Source organism: Sorex fumeus, unplaced genomic scaffold (genome assembly GCF_029834395.1).
Source record: "Sorex fumeus unplaced genomic scaffold, SorFum_2.1 ptg000061l, whole genome shotgun sequence".
Taxonomy (NCBI): Eukaryota; Metazoa; Chordata; class Mammalia; order Eulipotyphla; family Soricidae; genus Sorex; species Sorex fumeus.
This window is the reverse complement of record NW_026606118.1, coordinates 43,875,093-43,886,532: the sequence shown is the minus strand read 5'-3', so window position 1 is coordinate 43,886,532 and position 11,440 is coordinate 43,875,093. Positions and strand designations below refer to the sequence as shown.

The following is an 11,440-nucleotide window of genomic DNA, read 5'->3' as shown; positions in this document are numbered from 1 at the left end:
GACACAGGCAGCACATAGGCTCAGCAACACTCTCGGGTTGTTCAGGCTGGTTCTTAAAGGGGTTCTCCAAGCTGAACTAGGTGGGGCCTTCTATCTAGATGAGGGTGCGTTGTTAGGGTGGTTGCCAAGGAGGGGTAGAGTTGGGTTTAGTCCATGGTCTTTTTTCGAAATTCCTTTTCTTTACCATTGTTCTGGCTGGAGGGTTGCTCCAGGCTTCCCTGGTCTCGACTAGTTCCAGATAAAAAGTCTTACGGGTCTTAGTTCCTGAGTTCACAAGGGGCGGGGAGTGCGACAATCTTAGGGCTAGGTGGTCATTACCTGCCAGGAATTTCATTTCCAGGGAGGGGGAGCTTTCCCTAATCTCCCTGCCTACACCAGTTCCGCTGGTACCGGTGTGTTTCTCTGGATACTTATCCAAGTATCCAGAGTCTAGGAGCTGCACATGGCCATGACCTCAACCTCCCAGCCACAGTAGGAAGGCAGAGAGTGTCCCACACTCCTGCTGACCCGGGTTTCCACGCGGGGGTAGGGCATGGGAGCAGCACACGGGGTGCACCTGCTGCTGCAGGGGATGTAGGTGCGAATGCAGATGTGGGAGCTGTGATGCACCGCGGGGCGTGCCTAAGGGGGTGGGGGGTGCCTCAGCTGGACAGGAAAGTGTCCCCCTTCGGAGCGAGGCAGTCCGGGAGAGCAGGCGCGGGCCGCAGGGCGCTTACATAACCGGGATGACGTCAGCGCGGGCGGCTCCCCGCGGCGGGGCCGCGCGCGCCGCGTCCCTGCGCGTGTCCCTGTACCATGTCCCTGTACCGCAGCGCCGTGTGGCTGGCCAAGGGGCTGCGCGAATACACCAAGTAAGGCGGCGACCGAGCGGGCCGAGGGGGGGCCGGGGGCGGTGTCCACCGCCCGGTCAGTCACGTGGGCCTCCCTGGTTGGGGCCACCCCACCAGCGCTGGCGGGGACGCGGCCGCTGGGGCGTGTCCACCTCCAGACAGTGGCCAGGCAGACGCGGGACCGGCCGGCGGGCTCCAGGCGCTCCGTGGCCCGTGCGTGGTTGTGTGTGACGACCCTCCGATGTCAGGAGGACACCCCCCCCTCAGCGCTCCCGAGTCCCCATCCCCCCCACTTTGCAGCTTGGAGATCAGTCACGACCAATTTTCAGCTGGTTGCCAAGTTCCTGGCTCTGTGCTTTGCTGGGTTGTGTTAAACGTGGCAAGTGTTCTGGCTCTCCGGCCAGCGCAGTGTCCAGCGAGGCGCTGGAGAACGGGCTTTCTCGATCCCCCCAGCCCCTGCTCACCCTGGCTGCATGCACCCTAGCTGGCCCTCCCAGGTCACTGTGGCTTTTCAGGGTGGGAGGCCGGCGGGAGGTTTCAGCGGTTCTGAAGCTAGCCGAAGGCTAGAAGAATCACGGGGAAAATTAGGAATAGCGGTTTGGACGGTACCTGTGCTCACCCGGATCTCGGAGATAGCCAATAGCCCGGGAAGGCGCCTGGGTTGCGCGCAGCGAAGCGGGCTCTGAGTCCCTGCAAACTCAGAGCAAAGGCAGCAGCTGCCGCTCAGGCCCCTGGTCCCACATCCTACTGAGAAAAATGGGCGTCCTGGGGCTCAGTGCTGCAGGTAAAGTGGGGTGGGGTGGGCAGTCCTGGAGCCCCAACACAGGCACTCTTTTAAAAGGGGTACTCTGGGGCTGGAGCAATAGCACAGGGGTAGGGTGTTCGCCTTGCACGCAGCCGACCCGGGTTCGATTCCCAGCATCCCATGTGGTCCCCTGAGCACCGCCAGGGATAATTCCTGAGCGCAGAGCCGGGAGCAACCCCGGTGCATCGCCCGGTGTAAGCAAAAATAAAAAATAAAAGGGGTACTCTGGCTGTGGTCACCTTCCAAAGTGGGAAAGGTGTGAAAATTCCTCTCCCTCTTCCTGTTCTTTGTGTGCATTTACTCAATTGGAGGGAGCTCACACCACCAGAGTTTGGTTCCATTGTTGGGGTGGACAATGTTTTATGATGACAAAAGGGGATTTTGTTTTTAAAAAGGCTTTTTTTGGGTGTACAGACTCTTGCCTGATCTGAAAGAATTCCAGGTGCGATTATATTATTATTATTATTTTATTATTATCAAATAATTACATATTATTATTAAAGTTTCTTACCCTGGCAGGTGGGAATGGAATTTAAACAAATTTTATAATTTCATACTGGGCAGGAGATGCACAGATGATTTTATGTGGGCTTAAGAAACACTCAGTACATGAGGCCAGAGCGATAATCCAGTGGGTAGAGCACTTGGCTTGCACACAGTGGACCAAGGTTTGCATGTGTACATGTGGGAGCTAAGCTTGACACCTGATTCCTAGCACAGATTGCCCCCAACACGTGGAGACAGCACTACATACAAGCACTGTACTCCACCCCTCCTGAAAGTGGTGCCTGATTCTGCTTGTTTGGGGACCCTTCTAGCACATCACCGACACAGATGTATGTGAGTCTGGGTGTTGAAAGGCCAGAAATGCTCTTTGGCTTTATTTCCTATCAGCCTGTGTCCCTTGCGAGTGGTCTAGCTCATTAGCTGACAGTGAGTTTGTAAAGATGAAGTGTGTCCTCCAAGAGCTCACGAGACACCTATAAGCCACATCTCACTATTATTGATGGACTGGCCAATTGGTTTGGGGGCCTCGCCTGGCAGTTCTGAGGCTTCTCCCAAGGAAAGAGACTCATTGCTCAGGGGTGACTCCCAGTAGTGCTCAAGAGACCACGTGGTGCTAGGAATCAAACTCAGGCCCCCCACCTGCAAAAACCAGAGCCCACACTCAGCAGTGCTGGGGGCCCAGGGCCTGTTCCTCTGGGTGATCAGCTCCACCCGAGATGCTCAACCTAGCAGTGCTCTGGGGAGACCACTGGTGGTGCTCAGGGAAGCTTCTAGGGTGCCAGAAACCAAATTGAGTGCCCCTCCACCCCATACTGGGCATGTGCCACAGTACTTGAGCTGTCTCCCTGGTTTTGGGCACTCATAATGGATTGGACCAAGATGGAATCCTTACACTCAGCACAAAGGCCTGAGGACAAAGGGCAGAGGAAGGATGTGGCATGTCCTGCAGGCTGGCCTGGCACCACCCACTTGGCTCACAGCCTGGAGTTTGAGGAAGCATTTTAATCTGTTGGAGCCACTTCAAGCAAAGCCTTGCCTCTAACAGGATCAGTTCAGGAGGCCTGTACCCTGCTGCTGTCTGCCTCTGTCCCCCTGCTCTCTACTGGCTTGGGAAGCTCCACATTACTCCCCCCAGTGTCCACTCCTTGGTTGGACCCTCCTTGGCCATTGGCACCCCCCCGCCCTGCCCAACCACCACCACCCCAGGGCCTGGGCTCTCTCTGAGGACTCTGCAAACCAATCACCATGTGTATGGTGACCTACACAATACACAGTGATGTCACCACCCCTTCTGTTAGGGAAAAACAAACCTTCCTTCCTTCCTTCCTTCCTTCCTTCCTTGGAAAACACTCAGCTTTCTCAGGGTCTGTGCTCATGGATCATTCTTGTGTGTGTTTGGAATACCATGTGAAGTGTCCAGGATGGAACCAGGCTTGGCTGTGTGCAGGCAAAAGCTTTAACCCTTGAACTATCACTCAGGTTCATTCCCAGTCTCATGTAACCAAATATTTCAGTTATAATCTTGGGTTATAATTTAAAATGTCATCGCGGTCCCTAATGATTTAAAGGGCAGGCCGCTTGTGTGAGCACTCATTCTTAAATGCAGAAAGTATTGTGGTCATTATTAATATAGCCAATAATAATAGTAATAGCCATTTATTGCTCTCTGCATTTATTCAACGTGCAGTGATAAATGTCTTGCACACCCTAATTTGTTTAGGCTGCCCAAGAGATGGCAGTTATTACTCATTATAGTTGAGGAGTTGGGGGTTTCAGAAATAAGCAGCCAGTCCATGCTGTGGCACAGCTGATACGAGGAAGAACTGCAACCCCAGCGGGTCCAGTCAAAGGTTTTGTTGTGGGCATTTATTTTAGCTTCAAGTCAGCACTTTAGGAATGCTTTGAGACTGTCATAATCTCACTTGCCCCAGGAACTGGGTCTCTAGCATCAGAAGCAAGGAGAAGGGTCTTCTTTTTATTTTTTTTAATTGTTATTAGTGGAACACCATGAGGTACAGTTGTAGACTTATAAATGTTTGTGCTTGGGTTTCAGTTATACAATGGTCAAGTAAAGGAAAAGGGTCTTCTTTGAGTATCCCTGAATGGTCAAGCAAGTTACTTGGGAACAGTCATGTTCTCCCAACTCTGCAGTGTGAGATGCCTGTCTTGGTGGCACTGACTTCCAAACCCAACCCCAGCTCAGAAACATTCCTTGGCCTCCTCCCCAGGTCCAGGGCATGCAGTTGGCAATTGTGCGGCATGTACCGGAACGTGGGGCAGGAAAGCAGCTGTTGGCAGTCTGTGTGTAAACAGGGCACGTGGGAGGGTACTGGGATTCTTGTAAAACCTTCAGGGAGAAACCACTTAGCTCTCTGGTGAGGCCAAACCAGCACCCCTCATCCCCGTCTCGCTGGGTGATTGGGGGCAGGAGAGCCCTTGGAGCCTCCTACCAAATGATTTCCACTCTGCCCCCAACGCCCCCACCCACCTGCAGTCAGCTGATTTCAAAACCAGGCCCTGCTGGGAAAATAAAGGTAGAAGCCATGTCTCAAAAAGCAGAAAACTCGTTAAGGAACGCAGCACTGGCCAGAGAGATAGTGCGGCGGGGAAGGTGCTTTCCTAGCACACAGCTGAACCCAGTTTGATCCCCAGCACCACATCCGGTCTCCTGTGTAGCTCTCAGAGTGATCCCTGAGCTCAGAGCCATGAACAAGCCCTGAGCACAGGCAGGAGTGGCCCCCAAACAAAACAAATCAACAACCAAACACCAAATCAGAACTGCTTTTATCCAGTATGGTGCCTTTGGGCAAATGGAGGAAAACACCTTCTCCAAACGCTTTGCTGCCACCTGCCAGATAAGGGTCCTGGTGCAGATGCAAGAGAAAGTGTGTCATCCTCCTGATGGGAGTGGACAGTGCCCCTGCATTTGTGCAGTGACTCCTGGCAGAGCTCTAATAACTGTCCCGTCCTCCTCCCTTCCTTGCCTGCAAACCCAACCTCACTCCTTCTACAGGCTTGCAATGTTTACTGTCCTCTAAGTTTTTATTAGTGAAACACTATGAGATATGGTTGTGGACATTACAAGTTGTTGTGCTTGGGTTTCAGTTATACAATGATCGAGTACCCATCCCTCCACCAGTGCCCACTCTCCACCCCCAATGATCCAGTATCCCTCCCCCTCTCCCCCCCCCATACTATCCCACCTCTGTGGTGGGGCATTCCCTTTTGTTCTCTCTCTCCTATTGGTTGCTGAGGTTTGCAAAAGAGGCACTGAGTGGCAATCATGTTCGGTCTATAATCGACTTTCAGCATGCATCTCCCATCCTGGGAGGATCCTCAAAACACCCTTTACTTGTTGTCCCCTTCTTTATCTGAGCTGTCCTTTCCCCTAGCATGTGTGACTGGCCTTCAAAAGCCATGGAGTGAACCTCCTGGTACTTATCTAGACTATTCTTGGATGTTATCTCCTATTTTGTTGCTTTATATTCCCCAGATTAATGCAATCTTTCTATGTCTGACCCTCTCTCTCTGACTCATTTCACTTCCTCTAAGTTCTTTTCTCATCCCTTCGAGATGGGGACAAGATGGAACAGTCCATCTGTCAAAAGCTTCAGTTTTTTGTTTGATATTTTTTGTTTGTTTGTTTTGGCATTGTACTCAGCATGCTCAGTGGGTTTTCCTGTCTCTATGCTCAGGGATCATGCCTGGTAAGGCTCAAGGGACCATATGGGATGCTGGGGATCGAACCCCATTAGGCCTTGTGCAAGGCAGGTGCCCTACTCACTTATTGCTCTAGCCTTTTCAGAGGATTAGTTTGGGAGTAGGTACTTCTTGATATCAGAGGTTGTCAGAGAAGGGTCATTTCAGTGTCAGTTTTGTTGTTATTGGGCCATACCCAGCTATGCACAGGGCCGACTTTTGGCCTTTTGCTCAGGGATCACCACTCCTGGCAGTGCTCAGAAACTATATGTGGTGTCAGGGGTTGAACGGGGGTTGACTTTATACTAGACAAGTGCTCCTGAACTGTCTCTCTGGTTCCAGTGACAAATTGTTGCACTCATTAGCAAAAGTTTAGAAAGCTACAGACCTGGAAACTGTCAGCCCTGAGAGGTGGCTTTGTGCTTGAGAGCATGAGAGGGAAAAGAGAGGCACAGGAGGCCGGGGGAGATGAGAGGGCAGAGGGAAGTTTCGGCACTGGCCGACGCTCTGTCCCCAGCTCCTCACTGCCTCCCCTGTGGTCTGCTGCCTCCAGGAGCGGCTATGAAGCGGCATCTCAGCACTTCAGTCCGGATGATCTGGACGTCCAAGTTTCTGGAAGAGCCTTCTTGGTCACAGGTGCGAACAGCGGCCTGGGGAAAACCACAGCCATGGAGATAGCCAAGCGAGGTGAGAGCCTGCCTCAGTGTATCCCAGTCCCCAGACATATCTGCTGCTTGCCCACACTGGGGCCACTGTCCTGCCCCAGTCAGCTCGGTGCTGCCCAGCACAACCGCGCTGGGAGCAGCTGCCCACTGCTGAGCTGTGCATGGAGACTGGAGTGAAGTGGATGTGGAAAGGCTGAGGAACTTTTCTTTAGCTCTGAATTCATTCAAAGGGGAGCCAGGATCCTGCGTGACCACAATTTCAAGCGGTGAGGGAACCATCAGCGGAACCTAAAAACCAATGATGCCCGGTGACTGTCTTCTCAACGAGAACGGAGGGAGTCCACAGCAGATTGATTATGTCCCCTAGTTGAAACCAGGGCTCCCTGATAACTGGCCAAGGCTTTGGACTTCCTCCCTCCTTGTCTTGGGGTTGCTGGAGGGTCCAGCCTGCAGGGTGGGGAGACTGGCCAGGGACTCCCGTATTTCTTCTTGACCTTCTTGGAAGAAGCCCTCAGGTGCCCTGTACATTCTTCCATCAGCTCATCTTGCTCCGGGTACATGCCAGTGTCCTGCAGTTTCCTACTTCCCGGGGGTACCCCAGACCACAACAGGGACTGGAAATGTCTGTCCTTTTTCCTCCAGCATCTCTTCTTCAGGAAAACTGATGTCCCTATGCAAGTTAGGGACATAGACTGGAAGCTGACCACTTTTCAAGCTGCTTGAGCTATTCCATCCCCAGTTCCCAAAATTTCAGTAGGTCCACCCCCACAAAAAAAAAAAAAAGCAAAAAAAGGGGCTGGAGTGATAGTACAACGGGTGGGGCATTTGCTTTGCACGCGACCAACCCGGGTTTGATTCACAGCATCCTATGTGGTCCCCTGAGCACCGCCAGGAGTAATTCCTGAGTGCATGAGCCAGGAGTAACCCCTGTGTATCGCCGAGTGTGACCCCACCCAAAAAAAAATTTCAGTTAGGCGTTTCTCAGAGCACCAGCGCGGCACCATTCAGAGCTCTGTTTAATTGTGCCCAGCATCAGGGCGGGGCAAGGACACCTTAGATCCCGAGAGGAAAGGGTCGTGCGAGGACGAGAAAGAAGAGGCAGCTGCTTACGGGGTGACCACATTTAATCAGCTGCTTCAAGTAACGAAAGCAGGTTGGTTCTGTCTGGGTTACTCTAAGTGGTGCCTCCCAGGCAAGCAGTAAACCGTGATTGGTGATGGTACGGCCTTTGCTGGAACGGTCTGAGTGCCACAGATGGGTTCGTACACTCAGTAAAAATTAATCAAGTCCTTGCTGGAAGTCAGGCTTTTGGTCCCCAGCTAGGATCCAACATTAGCCTCCCCCTGGGGGGCCAGTGACAGCCTACCTGGGCCTGGAGCTTTAAAATGCCCCTGGTGGAAAAGGCAGCTCAGATAGAGAAGGGAGCACCAAATAAAGGGGGTTGGGAGGATCCTCCCAGGATGGGAGAAGCATGCTGAAAGTAGACTATAGACTAAACATGATTGCTACCCAATGCCTCTTTTGCAAACCACAACACCCAAAAGGAGAGAGGTAGCAAAAGGGAATGCCCTGCCACAGAGGCAGGGTGGGATGGGGGGCTAGGGGGTGGGAAGGATACTGGGATCCGTGGTGGTGGGAAATGGGCACTAGTGGAGGGATGGGTATTTGATCATTGTATGATTGAAATCCAAGCACAAAGATTTGTAAGTCTACCACTGTACCCCATGGTGTTTCACTAATAAAAATTAATAAAATAAAATAAAATAAAATGCCCCTGGTAAGCAGGGCTGGGAAGATAATACAGCGGGTAAGGCACTTGCTTTGCATGCAGGTTCAATCTCCCACACCATGTAAGGATCCCTAAGAACCCCAGGAGTAAGCCCTGAGAACCACTAGGTATGGCCCAAAAGCTATGAATGAATGAATGAACGAATGAGTTGAAAGTGAAGCCAGGTGAAACCCTTGGTGTCGGCGCAGGTTGGCCTGCCAACTAGGAGCCGGGCAGACACAGTATACGTTCATGCCCTCGAACTTCAGAGTTCTCCAGAAAGCCCTGGAGGCAGAGCCCCTTATTACTCTGCCCACCCCCCTCACTGTGAGGATGATCAGGTGTCTGTTTCCCAGAGTTCCCCATTGCTTGGTCCTCCCCGTAGAAGCCAGGCCCCCACCTCTCCTGCTCACCCACCATTGTTTCATCCAATTCCACCAGGTGGCACAGTGCACCTGGTCTGCCGAGACGCTGCACGCTCGGAAACTGCCAAAAGTGAGATCCTCAGGGAGAGCGGTAACCAGGTAAGCTGCTCTGTACCGGTCTGCTGGGGGTTCCGGCCTGGAGGTCAGCTGCAGGCGCCCCCTGGGGGCAGGGAGCAGGGGTCAGAGGCCATGCCTGTGTTTGTGTTCCTGAGGGAGGACAGTCTCGGGTCGACCTGCAGCCTCACTTTGCCAAGTCAGCAGATGGGAGACATGTTACTGGACCTCACTGCAGGGAGAGGCATCCAGAGTGACCCAGGGGCTGCTCCCCAAGCTGAAGAGGGACGCAGTGTCCTTCCAGTGGAGAAACAGCTGGGGCTGGAGCGAGAGTACAACAGGCTGTTGCTTGTGGGAGACCCAGACTCGATTCCTGGTACCACCTGGTCCCCCAAGCGTGCCAGGAGTGACCCCAAGCATAAAGCAGCCAGCAGTCACTGCCAACAGACTACACCCAAGTATAGTCTGCCAGGTGTAGCCCCCCCTCCCCAAAATATTGCAAATAAATAAAGTAACACTGTAGCACTGTTCTCGCATTGTTCATTGATTTGCTCAAGGGGGCCCAGTAACGGTCTCCATCGTGATACTTGTTACTGTGTTTGGCATATCAAATCCGTCAGGGGTAGCTAGCCAGGCTTGCCGTGCGGGCGAGATACTCTCAGTAGCTTGCCGGGCTCTTCAAGAGGGGTGGAGGAATCAAACCTGGCCTGCCTGGGCCGGCCGCATGAAAGGCAAACGCCCTACCGTGGTGCTATCACTCCAGCCCAAATAAAGTAGCATAAAATAAAATATGCCTACCTATAGCATGGCTGACAGTCCCCTGAATCGAGGCTGTCAGCCCTGGATCACGTTTTTGTGCTCTTCCTCTTGAGAGAGAGTTAGAAATGGGACAGGTCACATTATATGTGGGGCCCAGTGGAAAATAAAAATATGAGGTTTAGAAAATGGAAGGGTTTCCAGCCTGACAGAACTCTGAAGCAGGTACAGCGTTCTCTGAGGATGGGAGCCAAGAGGATGCAGGGGCTGACCCCCAGAAAGTTGGCCCTGCATGGAAACTCTGAGCCATCGCTGTACAGTGGAGAGACAGAACCCAGGGGCATGACCTGTGGTTACCATGGGCTCACCTGCTGTCACAGAAAACATCTGTGCTTTCCGGAGTCTTATCCTGTCAACCTGCAACACCTCCGACCCCACTGGTGCCCACTACTCGGGGAGCCTGTGACACGGGAACAGACGGCCTGACCACATCTACCTCTCCTGTGCCCCACTGAAGACAAAACGTTTTCCCTGTGCTCAGGAAGGTCACTGTGATTTTCTTCTTCTTTTCTAAATGATGTTTCAAGGCCAGTGACTGTCCCCTTCTGTCTCACCAGACACCCATCACCTCCCTGCGTTGCCGAGACTGAAATGCTGCACGGAGGGTCTCTAAGCCTTCCTCTGCTGTCGGGGAACCCTGGGCGGGAATTGGATTTATGAGGAGAAAGCTGGCGTGAAGCTTCTGTTACACAGCTGAGCCCTTCTCCATCTTTGGGAAGGCTGAGAGGGGCCGGGTGGGAGAGAGACCATTGTGGCTGTTTCTGCAACACAAACTTCCATAGTTGGGATCAGAACAGTGCCCAGGGTCCAGGCCGAGTGACGGCATGCTAGGAGTTTGCTTCCCTGACTCCATGTGCCCTCCAGGTTGTGCCAAGGGTTTCATGACTCCCCCCTGTTCATCAGGGAGTCCCACTCGAAAGATTTGTCTATGCTCCACTACCACACACAGCCCCCCCCCCCCCCCCAAAACCGAGCAGGATGTGGAAGGCAGCTGAGGGCGGGTGGTAGAGCACTAGGCCTGAGAACTTGAGAGGTTCTTCCCACCCTCTTGGACCTCACCTTCCACCCCACAGCTCAGACGCTGGCGTATGAGCCCCACTGACAGAGGCACAAGTATCCCCGTCCTGTGGGAGACTCACCCTCCTCTTCCACGGCCTCCTACCAGCCACGTAGGGATGAGTAAGCAGCAACATCTATAGAGCACACAGATAAGGGCTCTCCTCGGTGGCTCCCAGGGCTACTTCCTGCTGGCTCTCTGGGGGCCTCAGGCTTCCTGTGTTCTCCCCAAGGAGGCAGATTCCCTCCTCTTTCTCTTGGTGTTTCATTTCACCCAGCTCCAGGTGGATTTGTCTGGGATGGTTAGACTCTCAGCTGTAGCTGCTCTCTTTCAACTCTGAGTCTACCCCGGGGTTTCTAGAAGAGCCCGGGGGCTTGCGAAACGTTCCTTGTCGAATCGAATTTACTTGAAATATGTTGTTTTTAAAGTACTCACAAGCTCAGCAACAGCAACAAACCGATAATCCCATCAACACACGGGAAGAAGAAATTCAGAGATGCTTCCATGCAGAAGGCGTATGAATGGCCACTGAGCATATTCAAAGTTGCTCATCATCACTGACGATCAGGGAAACACAACTCAAAACAACACTGCGGTATCATCTCACACCACTGAGAATGGCGTAATTTCAAAACACTGGGAAAAAGTGCTGAGGGGGGTATGATGGAAAAAAGAAATCCTCATTCACTGATAGTGGGATGGTGGCTTGGTCTTCTAGTCCAGCATCCATGGAAAATGTGGATTTGTCTCAGAAAAGAAAGAATAGAGCTCCCGTTTGACCCAGCTATTCCACTCCAAGCTATCTAAACTCCTC

The 11,440-nt window shown here is 52.8% G+C and overlaps 1 protein-coding gene across 1 annotated transcript in view; it reads left to right on the top strand.

Moving 5' to 3' along the window:
• The first annotated feature begins 760 nt into the window (after window positions 1-760).
• Window positions 761-11,440, top strand: part of DHRS12 (dehydrogenase/reductase 12) — a 33,755-nt gene continuing 23,075 nt past the window's right edge. Inside the window, exons 1-3 of the mRNA XM_056126173.1 lie at window positions 761-851; window positions 6,395-6,528; window positions 8,716-8,798. Coding sequence (XP_055982148.1) covers window positions 796-851; window positions 6,395-6,528; window positions 8,716-8,798 — 273 coding nt within the window. The 5' untranslated portion in view covers window positions 761-795. The remainder of the gene's footprint in view (window positions 852-6,394; window positions 6,529-8,715; window positions 8,799-11,440) is intronic.